The sequence below is a fragment of the Morchella sextelata genome (assembly GCF_020137385.1).
Source record: "Morchella sextelata strain SCLS chromosome Unknown scls_25, whole genome shotgun sequence".
In the NCBI taxonomy this organism is placed as follows: domain Eukaryota; kingdom Fungi; phylum Ascomycota; class Pezizomycetes; order Pezizales; family Morchellaceae; genus Morchella; species Morchella sextelata.
Window position 1 is genome coordinate 227402 of NW_025408640.1, and position 26780 is coordinate 254181.

Genomic DNA, 26780 nt, shown 5'->3' on the forward strand with positions numbered 1-26780 from the left:
GGCTGTGAATTGGTAGTTGGTAAAGAACTGATGATGGTGGAGAAGGAAGAAAGGGGTGGTGGTGCTGTGCTGGGGGAAACGACGGTGGTTTTGTGTAGCCCGCGGCGCCGCCGGATTTGGTTTTGCACCGGAAATGCTATGTCACGTGCGAGGCCAGCGGTTAGAAAACTACATGTACCGTGGGACATCGGCATTGAGATTCACCACACCGAGCCAGCAGTCTCTGAGACCCAGCTTTATGTATTCCCCAGTGTAGGCTCTTGACGAAACATCTTTGACGCTGATATGCTAGTTCGTGAGCCCTCGGTGGTGCATGGTATGTTGATATTCATTTCTCGCTGGGTGGGCGCCGGTCTGCCATGTTTGATTTTTCACGCCATAGCTAGCGATGTGGGTTTTGTTTTTACACATAGAGTCCTGTCCTCCGTGCCCCGATCGATGTGAGGTTTTCCTAAGGCGAAATGGCACACTCCCAACCAACCATAGTGCCGATAGCTAGCTAGCTGTGGTAGCAACGGAAATCAGTGCGGGTTTTCTTGCTTTTCCGAGTGGTTAACGCATAATGTAACGGGATTCGCCCCTATCAGCGAAAGGTCTGTAGCTATTTGACTCGGAACGAGCAGCTAGACATCGTAGTTTTTTTCTAAAGAAGGTGTACTATATATACATGTATCTATATCAGAGGAATACATACTTAGGCAAGCCAGAGCAAGGCATTCACACCCGTATCGTCCCGGTGCGCACAGTGTAATTCTCCTCACCCTCCAAATTGCACTCAATCCCTTTTCATATCTCCCCACCCGCCCGTCTCCCCCACAGTTCACAAGCCCCATAAACGCCAAATGAGACCTTCTGCTATCATCAAGAACCTCGACTGACGCCGGGCACACTTACCCGGAACAGCTTGCGCCTCTTTTCTTGGTCAGATGGGCACAGCCTCTCCCAGTTAGGAGATTGGTCGCAGAGGTAGCTGGATCATGGGGCGTCACTCGCGTGTGGACTGTGGCGTAAAGGGCTCGTGTAACGTCAGCTAGTTGATTAGCTGATAGTCCTCGTGTGTAACGATGGGGGTGTTACTTCATTGGATGGTTCAACGTCCGGATAGTACGAATGTGGGCGATATTTCGATAGGCACGATCGAGGTACGCATAAATCAGAAGTGAGCAACGGCAAGGGGGTGGGAAATAGTTCCTGCCGTATTCTTATTGTGCGAGTAGATGTGGACTACTGCTAGCTTAAGATCTCGGGGGGGGGGGGGGGGGGGGTTAATTCTGCGCTTCTCCAATCAATAGACTTCAAATGCGCTAAAAGAGGATCTGCATGGGCTCATTCAATGGTTGTGATGCTTTCGCGTCATCTGTTCCCTGTCTGATTCAACCAGCGTCGAATGGTCTGGCAGGGTTGAGAAATGGCTTGATAGAATTGGAGAAAACGCAACACTTGACATTCACGCTGCTCCTAACAGCAGAGTACGGGTGCAGTGGAGCACTGGCGATATGTAAGTTGTCATGAATCACCTGGAGTATGATGAATGTCCAGTGCTCAGTTGCAAGCTGCCCCGAGACACGAGTTGTAGAATCCCAAAAGAGACGTTAGAGAACCAGTGCCCAACCAAGCCCGCGGCCCACGACCGCAGTCAGTCTCCCTTGCCCAATGTTCCACTCTCGGGCGCGTGCTCTCTCGGCCGGCGAACCAGCCAATCCAGGTTCCGCACTTCGCCCACCAACCCTTTATTTACCTCGGAAACATTTCTCTCCCAGCTCCATCCTCTCCATCGCAAACATTTCTCTCTCAAACAGCTTCGTTACCCAAAGATCATCACAACGAAACTTGTTCATCAACAACAACAAGCCTTCGCAGAAATGCCTTACTCGAACCGTGCTCACCACTCTAGGGGTAAATACCTCTCCCATCCCCCCCTTCTTTTACTACATATTCTCAATACTAACCCCGATCCACCCGCAGCACCCCGCCCCTCCGCGCGCTCCATCACCCGCCCCGGCGCCGCCGCCCCCGACCTCCAAGACTTCCCCCCCCTCCCCAGATCCACCCGCTCATCCCTCACCGCCAACCTCATGTCCATCAACCGGCTCCTGTCCCCCAGAGACGCCCCCGCTCCCGGCCGCCCCCTCACCCGCCGCGCCCTCCACGAGCTGCAGGAGACCTTCGTCGCCCCCCGCATCCCCGCCGTCGAGCAGCAGCCGCAGTACATCATCCCCATCATCCACCGCGACGCCAGCGACACCGACGCGCGCCCGAACCCGTTCATGCCTCCCCACCGCAGCCTCTTCGAATTCACCGCGCGCACGCTCCCGATCCCGCTCCCCAACCCACGCCGCGATGAGTCGTGGCAGCGCGCATCCTACTTCCCGAGTCCGTATGCCCGTGGCCCGTCCAACCGCCGTGCTGATATCGCTTTCCGTATGTCTTCCACCCTCCCCCCCTTCATATCTCAAGACTGACATGCAACAGGTGTCTACCGCGACGCCGCCGCCTCCACAACCGCCATGGACCTCCGCACCGAGTCCGACGGCGCCTCGCAGGCCGACACCGTGTCGAACCACTCCAACGGCACACTGCCCACGCTGCCCGACGCCAACGGCAACCCGGTCTTTGCGACCCACGCCGAGGCTTCCTTGTATGCGTCGGACGCCTCCGATTGCGGCGCCGACGACGCCGCCGCGTGTCAAGTCTGCACGCGCCGCAGGGCGATTGTGCGCTTTGTGAAGTGCACCCATGGGTTGTGTGTGGCGTGCATGAAGGGCACGTGGTGGGGGAGGATCAATCGTGAGAGACACTGGCCGACGGTGCTGCCGTGTGGGCTGTGCCGGGCGGAGGTGGATAGAGTGCGGGTGCTGGAGGGGGGCGTGCTGGGGAGGGTGCAGGGGGTGCTGGAGTTTATGGTGGAGAGGAGTGGCACTGTCAGGGTGAAGTTGAGGTGGGAGGAGATTGATAGGGTGAGGCCCGTGGAGCTGCAGCCGTGGTTGATCTTTAAGTAAGTTTTTCCTTTTGTGTGGTTATCTTGATTGGGTTTGAATGGGGACTGATGGGTTTGATAGGCATCGTCAGGTTTTCATGCAGCATCTCTTCCCGACGGCTGAAGGACAGCCGCCGGCGCAGGGGAGTGACAGCCTCGGCATTGTTCGTAGGGTGGGTTTCTAGATCCTCCTTTCTTTCTTCCTTACTATCCCACGCGCAGGTCGAATCGTACTAACGCATCCACCCATTCTAGGCCCAGTAAACCCACTACACTACCACACCCGCTCCCACACACGTAGAACGCAGTCAACGGAACAACAAATATCATAACAATCGGAACAACCAACATCATAACATCGGATAGAAGATCTAGCTGGCTGGTTTACATCCTATCTACGGTCGCGATTTACGTTCTGCAATTGCGGGTTTCAGTTCGGAGAAAGGCGTTCAAGGGTTCAAGTGTTCAAGGGTTTTTCTGTATCGTTAGTAGTGAATATCAAATATCAAATATCAGTCTTTTCTTTATTTTTTTTAGCGGTAGTGAGATAGTATTGGAGATGTGCATGTGAATTTGTAAATGTAATGCTCTTCTTTCAATGATGTAGAAATGCTTCGCGTCATCAGTGAGCAAAAAGCATACCTCCCATTTGTGAAAATCAAAGAAAAAAAAAAAGTGCAAAAGGAAAAAAGTGCTAGACCTGTAGCGTGTAAATAGAATTATCATCACTATCATCCGCCGGGGTCCGGAGTATTATATACAAGTTTCTACCGGAGTGATTGTGGATGTGTGGTTTCAATGACGCCGCCCGCGTCTTACAGAATTTAGCTTTGCCTTTCTTGCACGAGATTTCGTGTGGCTTGGGCAGTGTTGGGATTAATTATGATAATTCCTCGCCCAATGGCGAACAGCTGGGATAAGCAAAGATAACAAAGAATAAATCAGCACATGCGCCCATCTCTCTTGACTGATTGCAGACTCCGAGGGGGAGCGAAAGTTTGACACCCGTCACAGGGACTGGTTCGCCATTGACCCAGATAGTACTATCCTTTGATCACCGCCTCCTCATGCTTTCGGGGTGCGTTGGGCAACTGGAGAAATGTCTCTTGTTTGTGGGCACTATTATATATATAAAAGCTGGAGTCTGGAGTATAAATTTTAGTTGGTTGAATTATACTAGCTTGTCATTGAGGTTGTAAATGTACCGGCGCTGGCGTGCTGATCATGACTGAACAAGTGCAACAGGGATTGCGAAAACGAGTGATATAGTGTGAAGAAGGAGAATTGCAAGTAATAGCGCTCGCAGGCTCGTTTCTAGTGTGGTCCATGAGGACAGGTGTCCTGTTTTTATTTCCTATCGGAGATGACCTCGCGACCTCGATGAAACACAAGGAGAGCGGTCCAAAAGGACATGCAACCTCGATGAGGACTGCGAAGGACAATTCTTGGCTATAGTTCATACTGAATATACCTACTCGAATGGGGTCATGCGTAAAATATACCTTTCAAATATCACTTTTGTGTCTTATCGGATCTTTTTTTCATCGTCCTCGAAACTATCAACCTCGCCTAGCTAGGGCGTTCTCGTGAAACACACTGCTCGTTTCTCTTGGGTGGGTTGGGGACCGGAGATGATGGCGAGCAGGAATCCAGGCTAGTTAGCTAAGTAAAGCGAACGAGAGAATTGAAAAAGCACCGCTACCAAGTTTTTTTCTTGGCTGCTTAGCGACTATGGGCCAGATGGAAATTTGTAATTCGTCACAGAGATGGGTTCGCCGTTGACTGGTTTAGAATTCACTGAGTTGCGACCACTCCGGCCTCATATTTTCGGCGTGCGTTGAGCCCGTGGAGAAGTCTGTATCTATCCGCTGAATTCTCGGGTTTCATTTGGTTTAATTATACGTGTCATGAGAGTAGTAAAAATCCATGGGTGTTGTTGGCATGCTGACTGTACAGAAATAACAGGGATTACGAGAATACGAGTGAGATATGGTGAAGGAGGATAAACTGCGAGTGATAGGCTGTGAAGAAGGAACCGCGTTTGATATTTTTTTAATTCATTAATTGCATAACCGAGTTTGATATATCGTGATCTTTTTTTCAAAGAAAAACAGCATGCTGTGAAGACTTTTATACAAACCGCTGATCTGATTTCTACTAGATCTAGTCCATAGATTACATTTGTATAGAGCGGATAGGTAATATATCACGTACGTATGCGACGTGAGTGAGGGTGGAAATCATAAGCTACAGTAGGGGGTCGTTGGCTAAGAGAAGATCCGTATTTGAGGTGCAAAAGGTATAATGGCGACTGACTGAGAGAGTCTTTTCGTTTGTTTCTTTGGGCTTCCATATGTAGCTAGCTGCGGACATGCTTGCAAAAATACGGCCCATTGAATGAGAACCAAAAGTGCAGAACCTTATTCTGCGCCCTCCATCCCTAATATCAATCAACGCCAAGAGAACCTAAGGGATCTCTTTATCACCCAATCCTCACGATATACTCTTCTTCCTCATCCTCATCAGACACAGGCAAACATTCACAGCCTTCCTCCACAAAAAAAAAAAAACCACTTCTTTTTTAAAGAAACATACTAGGACTTGATCATCATGGATCATCTTCCTGCCTCCCTGCGTGCGGTCCATCTTGAAGATAACAATCTCGGACTTGAGATTCAGACCCTCAGCCCCACCACCACGCATGGCCAAGCCACCCAAGTCACAGCTGACACAAACATCCAAACCACTGTCGACCAAGACATCGTGCACACAAACACTCCCTCCGCCGATGCTCCTACGGGCAACCAAAACACCACCTCGAGTGCCCATTGCATGGCCATTAGATTTGGTGGAAGTCACTCAATACCCGTTCCGTTCTCCAACCATGATCATGCTGGTGGTGAAGGCGATGAGAGTGACGACGATGACGACCTCCCTGATTACGATGACTCTGACTCGCAATCCACCGACGACGAGTCCGAGGTCCCCCGTCAAGCCTCTTTGCATCATCAAAACATCGAGATGACTGCCCAACAAGAGGTCGAGTTCCTCAACAGAATCTTTGGCGATCTCCCCGAGGGATCGACCAACCTAAACTCCATTGGGATCTGTGCCAATTGCGGTCGAATCAACGCGACCGACGGAACTCCAATCAATCATGATCACGCTCCTGGATCATGCACGGCGAATCCCATCAATGACGTCCAAGCTGAAGACGAAGACGAAGATGAAGACGAAGACGAAGTCGATTTCTACGAAGTCACCGACTCTCAAGACTACACCGAGCCTGGCGACGAATCCGACGAATCCGACACCGAAGAAGACGAAACGCGTCTCGTGTGCAGCATCTGTTCGCGCCGCCTCGCACTCATCTGCTTCACTCCTTGCACCCATTTCTTCTGCACCTCGTGTGCACTTGGCATTTGGTGGAGCGGAGTCAGATACCCGCACCATTGGCCGCTGTCCATGCCGTGTCCGCTGTGTCGAGACGTCGTGGAGGACGTCATTGATGAGGGCGGTGTGGTGATCGACCTTCTGTGGTGGGTGTTGCTCGTCAGTGAGAGGGCGCAGGAGAGGGCTATGATTGAGGATGTGGGCATGATCATCTCTGCGCATGCTCAGGCGTTGGTCAGGAACATGTAGGTTTTATCCTTCTACTTGAGCAGTTGTGTAATTGGGAGCGTTGAACTAACTGGTATTTTAGCGTCCAATTCACAGCGCTTATGCAGATGTGACCTGCATCCTCCTCTGGCTTCGTTATTAGACAACAAAGCTTTATTGTTCTGAAAGGTAATATTGCGATGGTCGTTTGCAAATCATAAAACCCCAATGCTAATTGATATTCTAGATGGATTGTGACGGCATGAGAACTATTTTGTATGCTTTCTTGTTCTGAGAGAAATTGGTGGTTAACGAGGCTCTTACTGTTCAGAAAGGTAACATTCATCCAGTCATTTGCCAATCACAGATTAACGACTAATACTAACTCATATCTCATAGGCTGTCTTTGCCCGGACAAGAGCTTTTGTGTACACTTTCGAGTTATGAGTACGCCTGGATGAAATATCACATTCGGAGAAGTTTGGATAAGGTGGTTCAAGGGCTAGAATACTGCATTGGAATGATAGAATAGGAATAAAGAAAGTGATTTGAGGGGTTACTCTACGTACAAATATCATACCTTACGCAAAAAAAACAGAGATGTCAAGATCTAGAATACTGCACTAAAATGATAAGATGAGAGTGAAGAAAGTGATTTGAGGAGTGATTCTACGTGCAAATATCATTCTTTACGGAATACGTGACCAAAAAAAAAAAGTGAAAAAATACTTTTGATTATGATACCCGCTCTTGCTGTCAATCGTTTCTGATATGTCGAGTTAGCCGGTTGCTCGATCAACGAGTGAGATTGTGCGTTTGTTCGGCAAGCTCCGTGCGCACGTTGTACAAACGTCGCAAATAGTTATGCAGCAAGGATTAATAATTACATGGATTAGGTACCGGGTACCGAATAGATTACCGGTTATTAAATTACGTAATCAAAGACCACTACATCAGATCCTTGTATTCAAAAAAATCTAGGGTGATCACCGGCTAACTATAAAAAGCACTTTGTTTACTTTTCACTGGGAGTAATCGATTTTGCTAGTGAAGATGTTGTCTCCGCCATTGGTTGAGCCTTCGATGAATCGGAGTGTAAAAATAACATTTGCGGATTCTAGTTTTATCGATAACTCAGAAAATCAATTACAGATCATGGTATCTAAAGACTCTTTGGTATTCTTTGTAGTATTACAGTGATCGATATCGCGAACTTGTACAACCGCTAGAACTGCGATACAGAAAGCGAATTACACTACACAGTAAACTCCTACAATATTCGCCAAAACACCCCACGCTATACCCCTAGTAGTAGCTGACCCAAAGTAACAAGTAACTCCATATCAAAACTTGAAAACGAAGGGGCAGTACAGATGTAGACGTGGTCGCTTCAATGCTTCAGATCATGGAGATTGTTCTCGTTGCTAAAGCAATGATGAATTAAATGTTAGTATTAGCTTTGGCTTAGGTAAGACATTTCAAGCGCAATAAATACCAGTCAAGTTCATCCTCAGGACCATCTTCATCATCGTCCTCCTCCGGAATGTCATCAGTTTTCGAAACGCCAGAATCAGCATGAGTGATATGACCACGTCCAGCAACTTGACGACGTCTAAGTATACGATGAACAAAATCAGCTTCAGCGCATCCGAATAACTCCTCGGGAATTTCGACTTACTTAGTAGGAGAGGTGACCATCCGACGACGAGTGGTAATGGCACTCAAAGGACCCGCAGAATCAAAGGCTGTTGTATCAAGATGGCCATGACCCGCTGTACGGTCCCTTAGACGGTTGAAAGGCCGCGATCTTCGTGCAGTGGTTCTGTTACGACGTGTTCTGGTAGGGGAGGTCTCCGTTCCAGAAACACCACGAGGACCCCGCTGAATGACGCTGTACATTAATCTGTCAGTATCAATCAATCAAGTAGGAAAAGTGAGTAATAAAGGGCATACATGTCGGTGCCAGGGATGTGGCTAATCCATTGCGGTGTTGGTGTCCAATGAGCAGGCTGGTGAGCACTCTCGTGGACCAAAGTTTGAACATGATTCTCCTCTACAGGAGAAGTTGTAATTTCCTTCTTGATGGCTCCCACAGCTGAGATTGTAGTATGTTCATCCTGTGAACATAAATTAGCGTCAGTGACGTGTCCCTGGTTGCATAGTTCAATCTCCAAAGATCCAGCGCGGGAGTTGCGACGACCGCGAGTAACGGAGGGTGAGGGTGAATGATCAACCGCGTCGACTGATTCACAGTGATGATGCATGATAGTCGTGTGATTGTTGATGATGGAACCGCTGGGAACGGCTGACGGTGGAGCATGAAGACGTGCAATCCGGTACCCAGGGCCAGGGGTATCAAAGCCTATATGCAGGGATTAGAGGTTTGATAGAGCTAGTGGCAGGGTACATTTGCATCAACTTACGGAAGAACTCCTCATCAGTCATCCGGCCTCCCTTCCGTCCCTCAGGTACACGAGCATGCGAAATATCTACATCCCTTGTGGAGTTATCTCCAAATGCTCTTGAGGTCTCTACTTCAATTGGACCGAGCTGGAGTATTTCAGCTGGTTCCCAACCGTTATCTTTCCCCTCGGAAGTGCAAAGTCCTTTAACGGAACCCGGAAGGTCATCGTCACTCATGCTCATAATGTCGTCAGTTTCCCTAGGGAAACTTTCTCGCAATGTAGGTGAGGCATTCCCCTCCGCTGGAGTAAGCCACCGAGAGCGAGCATGCCTATCAGGTGTACGCGGGCCCGGTGCGCCATCATCTTAAGATTTGTTAATATATATAACTGTCAAGGAAGGAAGAACATATGGTCAATGGACCCACTCACTAAAAGAGACTTCTTCAGTAAGGAATTCGTGCTTCATCGGTTGAAGGGTTCCTATGGCATCCGAAGTCTGCCTCTGAGAACTGGATTTATAGATTATATGCGGAACAAAATCATTGACCCAGCGCAATCGCCAAGTAGATGATGTCTCCCCTTCAGCTGGGGAGGGCCAGCAGGAAGGAGGCTGCGGTCTTTCGGAAGTGCCAGGTACTTCAACACCTTCAACGTTATTAGTATGGCAAATATTTGAGCTAATAATATTTCTCAGAAGATATAGGGATACTTACATAACGAGGAACCGACCCCAGCGGACACCGCTGCCAACGCCGGGGAGTTCTCTCTTGTAATCGGAGTGTTGCTATACCTCAGACCAGGAGTATAGATGGTACCCGGAGAGAGATATTCTCTAATGAAGCCCTCCGATAAAGTGGGTGAGGCATTGGCTCCGATTGGAGTGAGACAGCGGAAAGGGAGTCGTTGAGGTGTAAGAGGATTGTTATGACCTTCCTCTGCGGCCGGGGTTACATCACAAGTAGTACTGTGATCGATATCCATTGTGTGGGATAATAAAAGTTGGTGGGGATATATTTTTAAGGAAAGGTTTGGTTTTCACGGGAACCATAGGTGAGTTTTTTCGGGTGCAACTTTAGCCACTGCAATGAGAAACTGATACCCCACAGCAGAGTTCTCAATGATACGTATCGGTGCAATCCCCGTGTGATATTGCACCAACTGCGATGTGTTCAGATTATTATCGAAATGCATGCTATTTTGCAAAGTTGTTATTGTACTAACCGGGATATATCATGGCGGAAACGAGTGATATCTCATGCTGTGAAAAGTTGTCCGAAAGATAGATCAAGCTTAGAACTAGCTGAAAAAGGGGGACGGACTATTGATCCGCATGCCAAGACTCTATTATGATAGTATCGATAGAGATAGGATACCAGATCATACTCACTATTACATAAAGGTGATCATATCGTACTGTATCCACTGTACCACCGGAGAATTGTATCGATACATATTGTCAATGTGGGTGCAAATAATGGACGTGTCAAGACTACTTTTTGTTTTTATGGTGGATAATTCTTATTTATTTCTTCTTTGGCTCTCGTTTTATAATGACGAAAACAAAGGAAATAATTTAATGACTATACTCTGCGGCTTCTTCTCCGTGGATCATTAGAGAGAGTTCCGGAAAGTGAAATAACGTAAAAATAAAGAGAAATAAAGAGAAAACAACGAGAGACAATGACTTTCATTAGTGAAATGAATTAACTCAAGAAAGAATAAAGAAAGTATTCTAAGCAAAAATATCGGAAAGTTCGCTAAAGGAATAAAGAAAATCTTCACGGCTACCGACTAATGAGTCAGCTTTTTACAGTCGGGAACCCTGTTCCAACAGTATAGAGGTTCCAGGGCTAGATCAACCAGAGAGCCCAAGGACTTCTCAACCCATACTCCGAGCTTCAGGCTATCTCTAGGGAACATCTGGTCCGGGAAAGGAGGATTTGTCGGAGGAGCTGCTTGATGCACTGAACCTTGTACGGATGGAGCGAAAAATACTCAGACACCTTGAACCGGAATATGGATCATTGGTTTGTGTAGGTTGAATAGCTAGTCGGGAAATAGCTAGCCTTATTTTAGTAACGTTGTGGCGCGTGGCTGCGAGTGGAGGCTTAGTATACCTATGAATAAGCGCGATTGAGATATGTGGTCAACGGGAGACTAGAGGCGACGTAAGAGAAACGCACACCCAGATTAGACCCTTGTAACTCCTAGACTTCTACACTTATACATAATCAATACATGCTCTGGTTCGTTTAGTCTACATCAGCTTTGTCGATCGTAATCTATGTTCGACACAGCCTAGGCTCTAGTGAATACAGAAACAGCCAGCAACGTTTGTCCGACGGTCGGCTATCAAGATTAGGAATTTTTAACGTCAAATTTGTGTTCCTGCCACAGGTTGACCCCCGAATACACGAGATGATAAGCCTCCAGTTCAAAGTTTTTTTTCTTTTTTTCTTTTTTCTCTCCGACTACCTCTATTTTTCTCTAATTTCATTTCCTTTACCTTTTCTAAATATTTCGTGTCTAAGCACGAGACAAGCGAACCGCCCGTCCCGAGTTCCGATACTCAGCGCACCTAAGGGTTTCACATTGCTGACATGTACCATTACCGGCGAATATTCGGTCCCGCATGCCAAGCCACACTGGTAGGTGGAACCTTTTATACATGCCCGGGGTATGACACATCACAGTGCGAATAACCATCCGACACACCTATACGCAATCAAGGAGTAACTCAGCACGATGACTGGTACACAGCAGAGGTGAACAATACATCACGCCATCGAACTGTAGGGCATGTGAAGTCTGATGGGCCAACATCATTCGGCGTGAATATCGATACTGGAAAACACAAAAAGAAATTGTGCTTGATAAAGGGAAAAAAAAAAAAGTAAAAACGCGCTCGGCGGGCGAAGGAAGTTCGCAAGGGACAGCTCGGCAATACACGTTATTCCGACCTCACCCCGGCCCCGAAAGTGAGACAGGTTATAAAATGAGAATCCATATCATTTCCGAAAGCATCTCAACGGGGTCTTTCAGTCCGTTAGAGCCTTATATACTGAAGTTATTTACTCTCTCTTCCAGCAGTTATTACCTGGTGTACGTTGGCGGAACGAGAGAAATGTATTCAAGCCATCGCACTCTGAGGACTACAAGTGAAAACCATTAAATGAACATGGGTCTCTCTAACAGAGGTGTACTTAATTTGTGATGATTACTTGCACCACCGAAATAATCAAGAGCTGCTTGTGTAGGTGCTATAAAAAGAGGTAAATAAATTCGGTACAACACCTGGATAATTAACAACACCATGGCCAGCACGGTGGTAGAGGAAGAACATGTGCCGATCCCGGTCCCAGCTTGGCCAACTGTCGAAGTACCGAGGAGCTCACATCCCCCGTCCAAGCAGACTCTTTTCCGGAAGATTCCCCTGCTGCCCCATTCACCGTACCGTCATGGTAGGACCTTGATTACCCGTTGGAAGCCATAAATTGGCCAAGTCGCATTAAAACTTAAAAGACATGGCTTGTGAGTCAATCGGTAGTGGTCTCGCTGCTAATAGAAATTTTTGATTAGCCTCCTATGATAGGGCGAGATTTTCATCCTGCCTCGAACCCCAATTTTGGCTTTCCAATTCTCGAGGACTAGTGTAAGGGATGTGTACCCGGGATTAGGTCTCTATCCAGCAGAGGTGAGGCGAGACGGTCAAGGTATAAGAACGACCTGTGTATTTGGCGGCATGTAGTGTGGGAACAAGCACCAGCTATCGCACGAAGAAGACCGATCGCCAGCTCGAATCATAGCGAGACCGAAGGGAGATAAGGCCAATCAGAATCACAAGCCTCAAACGACAATGCCCATAACCTCCTTAGAAGACCTCCGCGAACATCGTCGATTATTCTACATACTGCAAAGCCTTGGGCACACCTTCTCCGAGAACAGGTTCTTTATGATTATAGACGTCTCCGGTGGTAGCGTTGAAAACCGAGTACTCATAGCTGCCGTGGAGCGGCGGGAAGTGCAGCTTGAACCCGCTGTTGATGTGATTCAAACACGGTTTTAGTGTGCTTCGGGATATATGTCTAGGATCTGCTATTCGTTGTGAATGAGCTTGGGTGGAAGGGGACCTACATACTTGAGGGGAACGAGGGGGTGGGGGGTGGACATCTTGGATGGCAGTGGGTATCTAGCCGGAGATTTTGGGTCTGTCTACCACTATGAGGCATCATATCTTTATATTCTAGAGTCTAGGATGCCCAAAGGTATTCAATTGCGGAAGCCAAATCCTAGTGCCTAGTGGGCAGTAAATCAATTCAATGGGGAAGGAAGAAATAATAGGGCTTATGTTCCAAGAGCGGGAGCATGGGTGGGTGGGGATTCGAAGAGTCTAGGGAGGACGAGGATAGGTATGAAAATAAGATGGTCCTCAACCCGGTGTATGAGTTGTGACGAATTTGGATACGCTTCAGTAACGCAATCAGAGAGTAGAATCGGCAGGTAGCTTGGAGCGAGTCTGTAGAATAGGTCAGCTTTCTATTCTCCTACCATCCTATACTACAGGCGGGAACAAGTAAGTATGTAATCTACTGTTTGGTGGATGGATAGGGGGCGGGGAGTCTAGAAAGGCAAGGATAACATATTAGAAAAAAACCCCAGTACACATTGAAAGAATATCCATGAGAAGAGATGCTGATCCACACGGCATAGAAGGGGGTGGTGTAAGCAAGCTTCGTGGATCAAGCTGTAACGACAGCGGTCTCGTTAACAGCGAGTCGATGTAACTCATCTGAAGGAGTAGTACAACTCAAATGAAGCTGAAGGTATTTGGCGGAAGGAGAATGTCTATGCCACTGTTAACTAAGGCCAACAACCATTTCTCCACAAAGCAAAACAGCACAGAAAAGATCGGGTGGTAGAGAGGTTATGCATACGGACATGCACTCCCTACGCCAACATAGCAGGGATCCATCAGAGTGTGGTAAAGCCGTGTGGGAAGTGTCTGGATGACTGCCGAGAACGATTGAAGGAGAGATAAAGAGATGCAGAGATGGTGAGAGAGGAAAGATAGATGGAGGTTGAGAAAGGACATGAAGTATCGGCCAAAGACACTTTGGAGATTCAACCAGGAGACCATATTGAAAGTTTGGCCAGAAGACCACGTTCCTCCTAGAAGATATCTGGCCAGATCGACGAGTGCCACATATGACGGAATCACCTGTAACACGTGTGCATTTCCTATCAATACCGAAGCCCCCGTCGATAGGCCGCTCTGTGTGGGGCTCCAAACGCAGTAGGTAGGGAGGGTGGTGCAATGTAATGCCTCTCATTGCGTCAGTGTTTGCAATGGTGCAAACCGGTATGAAAACGTCCGCGTATTGTATTAACTGTACCAGCAGGACTTCAAAATTGTACTAACTATTTAACCACCTCTTCCAATATGGTTAAACCGGTAATACCATTTATCTAAATGGTATGTGGGTTAGGGTTCTTCGAGGGTGTTTAGAGCCGAATGTTGCTCCGGATTGGTAAAGGTTCTACCGAAGGCAGCGGAAAGACAATACTCCGTACCATTTAGTTAGTTGGTTTATATCAGTTTAGGGTGTATCATGTCTCAGTAAATCCACCATCGCTTGAAGCTCAAACTGTACTAACTGTCTCATTATTATTTAGATTTGTACCGGTTTGTACCGCCAAACTGACGTCTCATTGCAAACACTGCATTGCGTTGTCCAAATTGGTTCTTATAGTCCCATACATAGCGGCGGTGTTGGTAGATGGTATCGATCGATAAGATGCGGTGCTCCTATATTGACAAATGCGGCTCGGCGGGGTAGTGGCGAGATGTAGTACACTACAAAGCGATGATACAAACTAGAGCAAATAAATATGGCGAATGTCATAAGAAAGGCTATACAAACCATCCCGCGAAATTAGGTCACCTTACTTGATCTCTGTTCGGATCGTGGAATCATGAACGATCACTCGACGGGACTTGGACTAGCGAATGGTGGAAGACTGACAATGCTTCTGATGGAGTGTAAGAGGAGGTTTCGGCAGTTTTAGATATCCTAGGGGAATGAATAAGCACCAGAAACTGAGAATGAACACAAGGATCCCCGCAAAACGAGATTTAATCTTGCTGTCCATCAACATCTGGAAGTTAGAATATCAACAGTAAAGTAAACATGGCCTTTTTAACCATGCCGAAAAGTACCTTTAAAAACATTACTCGCCCAAAAGATCTCTGTGCTTGGATCTGAAGCCCACGATAAAACCGAGTAAACTTGATCACGCTGTGCCAATATAGCTTAGGGATGAACCTTATTTCACCGACGCTAAATGATCTTTCTAGGCATGATTCTTGCATTTATAAGCTCTCCTTTCACCCTCACTTCTTCTTCTTTTCTAACCACCAACCTCCTCATCACTGTAGTTGCGAAAACCACAGTTTTCACAACCGTTTTCATAACACCTCCGTAATCCGTCTACGATATTGCCAATATCTTCACCTCTTATAATGCCTACCTCGCTCCCTAGCACCCCTTCGTCCAGCAATAGGTCGTCCTCCACCTCTACACCCACCTCGTTGGGATCCATGTCTCCCAGCACAGCAGACAGCAGTGTCTCCTCATCCTCTAACACCTCCCCCACCTCCGAAGCTACAAAGAAGCTCTCGCCTAGCTCACACGACCTAATTCTGTCGCTCCTCCGCTCCGCCCAATCTCCGCACTCTGTGGGGGTCTCCACTGCCCTCACCACTACCAATCCCGCCCGCGCACGCCCTCGTGCCCGCGAGACCAGACCCGTCCATGACGCGGTGGCGTACGGTTATCTCGACGATCCGATTGTTGTGAATGCACGTGCTGCAGCGAAGGCCCGGGGGGCGAGAGCAAAGATGGAATTTGAAGAGAGCCTGGGGATGAGGATGGCAAGGCCGGCGTCAATGGAAACACTTGGGACATTGAAGGACGCCTTGAGGAGGAGGGGATTGCAGGAGCATGAAGAGGAAAGGGAGGAGCAGGGAGGTGACGAGAAGGTCCTCGGGGAGCTGAACGACTTTTAGAGGAAGTAGGCGTTAGTCTGAATAATTGCGGTGGTTTTCCTTAGAATAGTGAGGCGGAAAAGTTGGCGTTTGGGTGAAATTTAATTTTTTCTGGCTGTAAATTGAAGTTTTTCTGTGCTTCTCTCCATGTGATTGTGAATGTGAATTTGTGCACCCCATTCTGCTCAGGGTTCTTGCAATCATGAACCTTTCCAAAATGCCCAAATGACCTTCCATCATTGACCTTTCTACCTATGGGCGGGACTTTGTGGTGGCTCTTCCACCCATATCAGCAGAGCCTCAACAGCGATCACCGACGTGACATTTATCTACGTGGCTTCTCGTATTTCGACCGGACCACCAGATTGCTTCACCCACATAATCTCCACTGTGTCCTCCAACTATACTCATTAAGCTCACTTCGCTGCTGCCATCATCCCGCGCCCGTATTCCGGACCCCGCAAGCCTTGTAACTAGCAGGTAGGCGACGGGCATCAACAGAGAGCTCCCTTCTCCGATCATACACTCTACTCCATTTTGCCCCGGCTCACCAACATCTCCACCACAGCCACACCCCCCTCCCCCTTCTCTCTCGGGATGTCCATCTACAGAAAAGGAGTCTCAGCGTATATCCCACGGAATAGGAGCACCTCCAGGCACTGCAAAAGGGAAGAAGAAGCATCATCTAGTAACACACCTGTCCTCCGCAGCTCCCATCCTTACATACCTGCTAACAATGGTTGTTCACAGTCCGTCATACCGCCTCCGTATACCTTTGTGCTCCTCACCTTCTCGCAGCTCAATTAGGTCAACCTCTCAACCGCTGGGTGAATACTGTTCCTCTGTTCCTCACATCTGCAGTCTCCCCAAACACCCTCTGTTGCAAATCTCTCGCCACCGAATCCACCCTTCAACAGGATGCTTTCCTGCAACACGTGCCCTCCATCTGCTGGCGTTCGTACAGAGAGGCATGTCAGAAGCTGCAACTGATCCACAGTATAATGCAAGGCCACATAAGTGTGTATGAGAAACTGTGGCAAGGAGCATCGGAAGGAGCAGAGAGGGCTTTCTTCCGGCTGAGGACGCTAGGTAGGAAGCCCAATGGCCATCAATAATGAGCACCTGCTAACGGCGGTATAGGATAAACAATCATCTTGCTGCGTTGCAGGCCAGGAATTAATAATGGCTGGGAAAATAGTTGTCCTCTGTGACAAGAGGGGGACAACACGTGGTCTGTCTCTTGAGCTATGGATGCATGTACTTGGCTGCAATGAAATTATGGAGAGTAGCTATTAGCAGCAAGAGAGGCTGTGGAAGCTGCTACTACTCCTAACGCAATCTACTAAGATATACCCTGCAATTAGTAGTCGTAATTACTACTTAGTATAGATGCTACCCTGGGGTGGGGAAGAAGTATGGAAGGGGGGTGGTTGGACAATTAATTGGGGACAGAGGCATATGTGCACTGATACCTGGAGAGGGGGAAAACTGCATATCTGGCTTTCTTTCACGCTGGGTTTTGATGGTAGGACTCCTGGTTGCTTTACCCTTCTTCACTACCTTTTTCTTTTACCTTTTCCGCCGCTTCACCTCTACCTCTGTTACACTCTTCTATGTGTCCGCGTTGTGTCTGTGCCGCCTTTATTACTCCCTCCGCACCTCTCTTGGTATTCTATTCATCCCCAACTGTATTCTTGGGTGCTTTCACCCGCTGATCGTTGCTCTTCATCCTCTCATATGAATTCCTCCCCATTATGCCTCCCTCTACCCCACCTCGACTTTCCCCTCTCTCTCCCTCCAGCTCTATTCCCAGCAGGAAACTATCTTCCTACAGCACACTGTGTCTCCTAACAGTGCTCTACAATCTACACGGATGGACTATTGCTAACAATTCTATAGAGTATTTTTTACTCTATCACCAAGTCTGCGGCATCCGTCTCATCACATACCAAATAGAGCATCACTTATTCCAGCAATGAGCACCGCTACATTGGCGAGCGAAAGCTATTTCTCCCTGAGATCTTAAGCGCGTGGGGAATAATTTGCATCTCGACGGCCAACCGTGGTCAGATTACCTAAGCTATGGAGCGGGGGTGCGGAACCAGAAGGACCGGCACCCAGTCGAAGGTCTTGCAGGAGTACAACCAGGGGGAGAGAAGCAGGATAGCATGAACGTCTTATGATAGCTCTCAGTTCAGTAGCGGCGGATCGTATTTTGGCGAGTGAGCCCTTGCTCACACTCCATGTTACCTTTCTTCCATGCTCTCCATCTTCCAAATTTTGCCTCATTTCATCTGCTGGTCGTCTTATGGTTTGGAACTTCAACCTCTGGCTCTTTCTCCATTTGCTTTACCCAACAGCGGAACCTCCGCTCTTGTTATATTCTCAACGGTCTAGCATGCTGGCAACCGTCTAGGTCCGATTCTTGAATGAGAGAGTTCTTGGTACATACCGTCCCCATTAAGTCGCATGCTAGCGATAATCCTAGCGACATTGGTCACCCTAGTGGTCATTGTTGTTGAAGGTAGGAGGAGGTTTAGAGCTTTTCAATTGACGTTGATATCTAAAGGCAACAGGTGTTATCTTATAAGAGTGTGGAAAGGACACCATTGCTCTTGACAGCAGGTCATTTCCCTTTTGACACCGCGAGCTTGCTATCTTGACGGACACATATCTAATCATTTCTAGGAGACAACCCATCATTCGCAGCGTCGAACATACGTTCCAACTGATACATATGGGATGTAGTACTCGCGACACCTTCCGTCCCACTATACCGATAATAGAGATGTTCTTGCTGCCAGAAGGGGGACCGTGAGACCATAGGTGGAGAAGGGGGCGGCGGCAGATGTGACATTTGTATTTACTGAGGAGAGGCGGTCTGATATGTTGAGGATAATTATTTTGAATATGGCTCATGAGATGATATCTATGCTTAATTAAGGTCAACATAATTATTTATTATCAGGTGCAACTATATTGATAGCATAGGCGAACGAATTGTTAATTAATCAATCGTCAGATGTAACAGAGCTTCATCGGATATCACTCGTTCACGAATCCCGCGAGCTTGAGCAGCGACGGGTGTTGGAAGCGTGATGGCGGATGCTTTTGGTGTTTAAAAGGTGGTCTAATCATTATTTTTGTCTAAGGTAGATGGACTGGGAACCAGGTGTGAACATGCAGAGATGTAAAGTATTGAGCTCAAGAGTTTGACGGTGTTGGGTGGGAAGTTGAGCAAGCGGCCTGGGAAGACAAATGCTTTCACATGAACAAAATCAAGAATTACGTCAGAGCCAGTTTAACTTCAAGCTAGCAGGTTAGCTAAAGAATATACTTCGTCACATGATGGATGGGTGATGTGGCCTCCCATAGCTCTGCATAGCTTCATGCTAGCACACCAAAGCTACCAACAGGCCGCGTAATAGTTCACACTGTAAACCAAGTCTGCTGACCTCCGCAGCTACAAATAAACCCCAAACTAACTCCAGACTAACCACAAAGTAACATAACCGCCCCGTGTCCAATCACCCGAATCTTGGCGACTTCGGCCTTCAAAAACACAGCTCTGACAACAACTTTGCTCTCCCCGACATCTTCTCCGGTTTCTCACAACAACAACAAAAGCATCTTACATTCCTCTAAGTCCACAACTCCACCACAACCACAAAGATGCCCCGTCCACCCCCCTCCTTCTCAAACTCCCTCCTCCCAAGCCAACGCACCATGACCCCCGCCGACGCCCGCCGCTTCGCCGCCAGCGTAGACGATGCCGTGGCCCTCTTCAACCAAGAAGCATCCGCCCCCGCCCTCGCGGCCGCACACGACCCCCCCACCTCCAACTTCACAAGCATCTTCAACACGCCCACCCCCCCACCCCCCGCAAGCCTCTTCTCCCCCAACATCTCCCCCACCGACACCTCCCTCCTCGACCGCCCCACCATGGCCGACAGACGCACCGCCGGCCGTACACGCTTCGCCGCCAACGGGCTTGGTGCCCTCCCTGCAGACACCACGAGTGACCTCCTCCGCCCCCGCTACATCGACCGTGAGTCTACCAACGCTGCTGCTGACAACATCGCGCGCAACGACGGCATCATGACCACCGCCTTGGAGGACACTGAGATGGCCGAAGGCGAGAGCCCGAACGACGACGACGACGAGGACTCCAGCGAGAACGAAAGCGGCAGCGAGGACGACGGCGAGAACATGATCACCGAGCAGGACTGGGTGGAGAGGCGCCAGGCCGTGAACCTGGAGCGGATCCGCGCGAGGCTGCCGCTGGTGGCCGGCAATGAGGAGCTTGATAGCGATGAGGTCCTCAGGGCTCTGGAGGCAAGGGTTTCTAGGCGGATCAGGGAACGGGAGGACGCGGCGCACAGAAGGAGGCTTGGTGGTAGGTTGGCGCTGGGTGGGCGTCCGATTATGAGTGGGAGGACTATCACGATGGAGAGGCCGCAGGTCCCGGCGGTGGTGTGGCCGGATGCGAGGAATATGACGAGGGAGGAGCTGGCGGAGTATAATAGGAAGGCGATTGCAGAGGACAGGGAGGAGAATAGGAAGTGGAATGAGGAGAGAGATGCGAAGGCTGCGAAGGAGAAGGAGGAGAGGGAGAGGGCGGGTCAGTAGGGCTCATCTCAAAGCAGCTGGGCTGCATGGTGATCGATGATATGGGGTGAGACTGTTTTCGTCGTGAGCCGTTTTTCTACAAGTTTCTGTGTTTTTACTCTGCTACGTTTTGTTGAAGTAGGAAGTTCCTATAAAGAGTTTGCAAATGAGTAACAATAAACAATTGGTTTCTGATATTACTTTTATCTCATGCATTCTTGTAGACCGTGATATGTCAGTCAGTAGTTCGAGTGCCCACTCTCTTCATAGCTATTCGTGTGACTAAACATAAACAATTCTCAAACTTCTTTATGGCATTTTTTTTCTTTACTCCTTCGTATGCCCCCTGATCTTTAATCCAAGCTCGTCAAGTAAAACAACCACAACTTATCTAAACCCGCCTTCCAAGGATCAGTTTTCCGAACCCACTTTCACTCTCCCAATCACTGTGAAACTAATAATAACTTGCCCACATACCAACTGCGAGTAACCGCAATCCAGACTATTATTATCTTAGAGTGGGAGCTCTTCAGCACCTTTTACTCACCCACGTTAAAGTTGATATTCTGTCTCAGCTCCACCACACCCCCGAATCTCCAAGCTCAGGGCCACTATAGTGTTACTAAATACCCTATGAACCTAATGTCTGAGAAGCACGAAAGACAAGATTCACTTAGTGCAGAGACGGAAGGCAAAAAAAACTTGCTGTGCTCCTCAAGCTGATTGGAATGATCCTGCAACAGTCATGTCTCCCCATGCATCCGGCCACCTCACAATATCCAAAGAAAAGCTGGTAAAACACCACATGGAAAGACAGCTGCTCGATGACCAACGGAGCTGTCACAGCATAGAATCCACACTTCCAATTGATCTCAATTGAAATACATAATCATCACCGGAAATCCCTACGCTTCCTGCAGCCTAGAATGGAATAACTCTAACCATCTTCCTTCATATCTCACCCTTCAATCCTATCCACGGATATCTCTATGCTAACTCAAAAACGAAGAAGAAAACATACACTTCCACACAACGACTATGCAAACCCCACAGACGGCCACAATGCAGCGCCCTACTGTTATTTTACGCTCTGGCGAGGCAGCCCCTACTGTCTCTACTGCCACCTCCGGTGTTGCTCCACCTACAGCCCCTCCCTCCACCTCCACTGAGTCTGCCCTTACCGCCCCTATTCCCACCTCCACTGAGGCTACGTCTCCTACCGCCGCCTCCACGGAACATACCCAAGCTTCACCCGCACCTATCAACACTCTCACCACCGAGTCCGTTCCCATGGAAACCCCCGTTCTCGAGACCACCCACACAGACGCCTGGACCCTCTCCACATGCAGCAACCCCTGGCGCCCCTGGTCCATGCACCTGCCCAAAAGGCGCGCCCGCCGCACCCTCACGCCGGCCCAGGTCGCCGACAAACAGATCTACCTCCGTTGGAAGGCCTTTCGCGAGCGTCAGCGCCTCTTAATTGAGCAGCGGGGTCCGCAGGTGATCCAATTTGCGGCGCGGGAGAGGAAGAAAGTGGTGAAGGTGGAGGAGGTGAAGGTGCAGGGGACGGTGGAGAAGGTGGAGATGAGTGACGAGGAGATGAAGGTGAAGTTGAGTGAGTTTCGAGATAGGATTCAGACACTTCTGAAGGGTTGGGGCGGTGACGCGCCGAGGAGGGAGGAGGGGAGCGGGGTTTGAGTTTTGGTCGTGGTGCGGGTTGTTTTTCGCTTTGTGGTTTTTCTGCCTGACTGCGAGTTTCTGGATTTGCCAGGTGCACGTGGGTAGTTGATGTTGTAGACTGAAGAAGCGAATATCAATGGTTAAGTGGGATGAAGTTGCATTTGAGCTTTGTTTGATGGAATCCTATTCAATGCTCAGTGAACATTCATTATTTAAGGACAGCTTCTTTTCTTACAGTTATATAAAGCCCTGTAGTAGACATTCTAACGCATATCAAAACTGGAAACACTGGAGGCTCGACCTTCATTACATCACACTACGTAGTACTGTCACTTAAGGTGGGATTATTCTTGTGACACACGGCTTGTATCTAGGAAGCTTAATTGTCAATTCAACTATTTACCATGGCCACTTATTCATAGTGACGAAATTGATCCCGCAGTCTATTCCTCAAGCTTGACTAGGATATCTTACCCATTGTGAAACCATAGTGATTAATCAGATGATGTTTGAAGGCCATAATTTAGAGTAATAAAGAGAAATGAGGATTTTCCAAAAGGAATAAAGAAATAAAAGAATAAAAGCTTTAGTAAGGAATGAATAAATAAAAGTACGGGGTGCACCTTATGATTCGTTTAACGATTCGTTTCTACACCAAAATTTGATTCATTTCCGACAGATAACACATTTCCTATGATTCATTTCACACCAAAAACTTTGTGTGTAAAATTGATGCATAAACTGATTCATGTTTATAGACTGTAGAGAACGGAATCTTAGGTTATGTCGGGAAAAGAGAAACGGGTACTTAAGGAGTCATCTAGCTTTTCCTTCACGAACATCCTGGTCTTGCACGTACTATGGATAGTTCAAGCCTCTGGTGGTGATCGGCAATGCATCTCCCTATTCCGGCTGATGCCGCTTATTCATCCAGTCGGTGTCAATGATCGACAGTATAGTAGACCAAGTCAAAAATGGCAGGAAAGAAAACCATGACAGGGTCCAAGTGCAGCATAGGATCCGGCAACGCCCCAGCTACGGTCACTTCCCCCCAGAGCTGGAGGATTAGAGGAACAAATCACTGCAAAATAGGTAGTTTGCCGGAACATAATAACTGTAAAAGGGAGAAGACTAGATCATGGAGAACGATAAAAACAGGTCATTTCAGAATTTGATTACATCCTGTATGCAACTGCTGCCCTTATCAGAACGGACACAACGTACGGAACAAAGGTTTACAACCATTTTGACCAAAATAACATTTTAGGTGACGATTGGGGGTGTCAGGCCTTAGTGCACTCCCATGACAAGCCCAAACACCCAATAAAGCCCCCTCGCCCAACAGCCAACCAAGAGTGCTTTTGCACCCAGCCCAGCTACTATATAAACTCCCTTCTCACCTCCACTCTCCGACAACCAACCACAACCCACTACTCTCACTCCTCCTCATTTCAATCTTGGTTGGCAAAAGCCACACACAAAAGGCCAAAATGTTCCGCAGGAACATCCCCAGCGGACCTCCTCCAAGCACTCCTCCACCGCATCCCCCAGCGGAGGTCATAACACCAGTGAGAGAAGGAGCAACAACAGGTAGGTCCGCAGCACCGAGTCCCAGGACACCGGAGGCACCTAGAGGCGGGACCAGTCTCAGCAACCCAGACACACCCCGACCACCTCTGACCTTCTCACGCCCCTCCACCTTCACCTCCTTGGCCAATCCAGACCGCAATGACACCGAAGACTCAGATTCCGACTCCATGGACTGGGCCGACGCCCCCTCCGACCTCTCCCCCGCCACTCCCCCCGCCCGTACCCTCGACAGCTACACCCCCTCCGGCGCCCTTACTCCCCAAACACGTGCCCAAACTCGCGACGACCTCATACACCGCCTCACCAGTCTCATCAGCTACCCCACGCCCCCGACATACGCCCTCATGCAACACCGCATGTCCCAAATCCGCACCCTCTCCACCACACTCACGCTCTTCTCCGCCGCCAACCCTCCCGACCCAACCACTGCCGACAACACGCTCAACACACCTCTGGACACCCTCATCCTATCTGAATACCAGTCCTTCCTCGCCCGCGAGGCTGCCATCCGTCTCCAAATCGCCGAACCTGCCCCCGATCCCGCCACTGTCCTTAACAACGACGCGGCCGTGCGCCGCGCGGTGGCAGAGTTCACAATCCGCCTACGCAGTATGATGGGCTCCACGGGTGACACGCGGTCACTCTACACCGCCGCTAGAATCGCGGCGGGGGAAGCCGTCAGATCTATGTTGCCCGGCGGGGCGGCGTGGGCCCAGGACGAGGCTGGGTTTGCGACGGGGGAGAGTCCCCGGCGGGTATCCGGTGCAGCGCAGGAGAGGCCTGTGAGGAGACAGTTCATGGTTGATGGCAATGGAGAGGCGTTGCAAGGGAGCCGCAATATGGTGGGTAATGGATTTGTGAGGAGAGAGGCGCTCGACGTAACAGACAGCATCGGAACGGATGTGGTGGACAGTTTTGATAGTGTTACTTATGCGTTCGGGAACCCGCCCACCGCGGCGAGCTATCGCCTGCGGTTCCCCACGCTGACAGAAGATGAGATCGAGGAGGAACTGGCCCGCTACGAGAGGCAGCGCATGCGCAGGTCTAGAGTGGAGAATCATTACGTGGAGACCCCTAGGAGTGCGGGTGTGTCGAGCAGGGTGTGGCCTGATGCGAGGACGATGACCGCAGAGGAGATTGCGGAGTATAATCGCGTTGCCAGGAGGGAGGATCGTGAGGAGGATGAGAGGATAGAGAGGGAGAGGGAGGAGCAGAGGGCGAGGAATGCGGTGGAGGAGGAGAGGAATGCGAACGAGAATGTGAGGAGGAGGCTGAGGGTGGCGTTGGAGGAGGGGATGAGGTGGATTGATAGATAGTTCTAAAGAAGTAAATAGTAGCTTTGCTCTGGCTCGTTGAGGCTAGTAGTGTGCTTGTACGAGCTTACATTAAGGGATTTACAATGAATTAAATCTTATTATCAGTTCAAACCTTTGTAATGTGCTGTTCATTTTTCGGGATTTTCGATCATGATGTGCTCTCTGTGCTGGCATTGACTGTTTATACTACATCTCGCTGTATATAATACACTACGTCACAAAGATCCACTAACGGTCATGAATGAGCCATATAATTCATCATCGAACGAAGCAAATTATAAAACCTGTTAACGATCCTACTGTACCAACACTCCGTTCTTCCCTATAGTTCTATATCAAAACGCAAGCTGCGAGGACCGCCAGGAACCTTTGTCTCTAGAACGATGTCGGTATATCTCTTATGCCCTAAAAAATAGTCTTATTACAACATCGTATATTTATCACACTTCTCGCACCGCAATTCCGACTCGCTCAAGTTGTGATTACTAGTATTTTTCTCATCATACTACCCACAGCCAAGGACACCCGTGATATATGTAAAGCACCCGGGAAACACATATTTTGTGTCTTGCGTCCGAAAGGAAACACCCAATCTCACATGTACTTCCTCGCAGGAGTCAACGTAACAAAAGCCTTCTTGGCAACCGGCCCGAGTGATGATCCATGAAGCCAGCTCATTCCTGTGCATTCTTGGCAAGAGGCGAGTGATACCACCTGACACCCCACTCTCGAAGCGCCTCACAATCTGGTTGTGGTCATAAAATTGGTCCCTGCCTAGCTCGTTGCGAGCTCCTTCTGGGAATCCATGATTATACAGTAGGGTACATTAAGTCAACGAAAGTTGTTAAAGCTTAGTGGGCGAGGTGTCATTACCGCCGGGGTAATTCGCAGTCAGGAAGAAAACCAGGTCTCTATAGTTATTTGTTCTCAAGGTGGGAGGAAAGAAGAGGCAGTTCCTAAACGTTTTATTCTTTTTGTCTAACAGCTGCCAAAAGGAATTTGTATTGCAGGTACACTCGGTACTCTCTACTCTCTACTACATACATATAGCCCGGGAAAACGTTCACTCGTACCCGCGAGTTACAGAGTTTTAATTAGTAAATTTTGGCCTCGAAGAATCAAGTACTACCCCCTCCCCGAACCACCCAAGTAGCTAGAAATATAACCTCAGTATCGAGTTTCCTTACCCCCAATCTCCCCAGCTATCTCTATAGGCAATTGGAATTATTTAATACTGGCAATCCACAACTTTCTTGGCAACTCTGTCAAATTGGAAAGTCAACTCTGCCCCCCCAGATGTTTAGGGGTTATGAACACGTGTTCTGAATTCAACACTTGACTAGTTGGGACTACATGGCGTCTGCTGATATTTGTCATGATGTTTGCTTACTAGTACGTGGGATCGGAGGTTATGTGGGAGTGGTTCATCCCTGGTCAGCTGCTCACTTAAACAAGGATGGTGTTCGGAGGAAACTGTGGAAATTAGAGACATTAAGGTGATGTTTTAGAAATATTGAATCGTATTCAGGAAAGTCATACTCGGTGGCATCAGCTCGCGG

General features: G+C 48.7%; 8 protein-coding genes across 8 annotated transcripts; 7 read left to right on the plus strand and 1 right to left on the minus strand.

Moving 5' to 3' along the window:
* Positions 1-1862: 1862 nt before the first annotated feature.
* Positions 1863-3241, plus strand: H6S33_007980 (uncharacterized protein; the record flags this gene model as incomplete). The annotated part of the gene is made up of 5 exons (XM_044839667.1): positions 1863-1896; positions 1966-2421; positions 2473-2995; positions 3060-3141; positions 3233-3241. The coding sequence occupies 5 exons, from the start codon at positions 1863-1865 to the stop codon at positions 3239-3241; spliced, it is 1104 nt and encodes a 367-aa protein (XP_044688171.1).
* A 2346-nt stretch (positions 3242-5587) lies between these two features.
* On the plus strand, positions 5588-6619 carry H6S33_007981 (uncharacterized protein; the record flags this gene model as incomplete). The annotated part of the gene is made up of 1 exon (XM_044839668.1): positions 5588-6619. One exon carries the CDS (start codon positions 5588-5590, stop codon positions 6617-6619), a length of 1032 nt encoding a protein of 343 aa, XP_044688172.1.
* A 1348-nt stretch (positions 6620-7967) lies between these two features.
* Positions 7968-9963, minus strand: H6S33_007982 (uncharacterized protein; the record flags this gene model as incomplete). The annotated part of the gene is made up of 7 exons (XM_044839669.1): positions 7968-8001; positions 8073-8189; positions 8256-8468; positions 8531-8939; positions 9001-9345; positions 9412-9627; positions 9696-9963. The coding sequence occupies 7 exons, from the start codon at positions 9961-9963 to the stop codon at positions 7968-7970; spliced, it is 1602 nt and encodes a 533-aa protein (XP_044688173.1).
* A 5539-nt stretch (positions 9964-15502) lies between these two features.
* H6S33_007983 (uncharacterized protein) lies at positions 15503-16048 on the plus strand (the record flags this gene model as incomplete). The annotated part of the gene is made up of 1 exon (XM_044839670.1): positions 15503-16048. One exon carries the CDS (start codon positions 15503-15505, stop codon positions 16046-16048), a length of 546 nt encoding a protein of 181 aa, XP_044688174.1.
* Positions 16049-16624: 576 nt separating this feature from the next.
* H6S33_007984 (uncharacterized protein) lies at positions 16625-17172 on the plus strand (the record flags this gene model as incomplete). Its single annotated transcript, XM_044839671.1, has 3 exons — positions 16625-16715; positions 16778-17116; positions 17168-17172. The coding sequence occupies 3 exons, from the start codon at positions 16625-16627 to the stop codon at positions 17170-17172; spliced, it is 435 nt and encodes a 144-aa protein (XP_044688175.1).
* Positions 17173-19699: 2527 nt separating this feature from the next.
* Positions 19700-20656, plus strand: H6S33_007985 (uncharacterized protein; the record flags this gene model as incomplete). Its single annotated transcript, XM_044839672.1, has 1 exon — positions 19700-20656. One exon carries the CDS (start codon positions 19700-19702, stop codon positions 20654-20656), a length of 957 nt encoding a protein of 318 aa, XP_044688176.1.
* Positions 20657-21697: 1041 nt separating this feature from the next.
* Positions 21698-22333, plus strand: H6S33_007986 (uncharacterized protein; the record flags this gene model as incomplete). Its single annotated transcript, XM_044839673.1, has 1 exon — positions 21698-22333. The coding sequence occupies one exon, from the start codon at positions 21698-21700 to the stop codon at positions 22331-22333; it is 636 nt and encodes a 211-aa protein (XP_044688177.1).
* Positions 22334-23805: 1472 nt separating this feature from the next.
* H6S33_007987 (uncharacterized protein) lies at positions 23806-25221 on the plus strand (the record flags this gene model as incomplete). The annotated part of the gene is made up of 1 exon (XM_044839674.1): positions 23806-25221. The coding sequence occupies one exon, from the start codon at positions 23806-23808 to the stop codon at positions 25219-25221; it is 1416 nt and encodes a 471-aa protein (XP_044688178.1).
* Positions 25222-26780: the final 1559 nt, after the last annotated feature.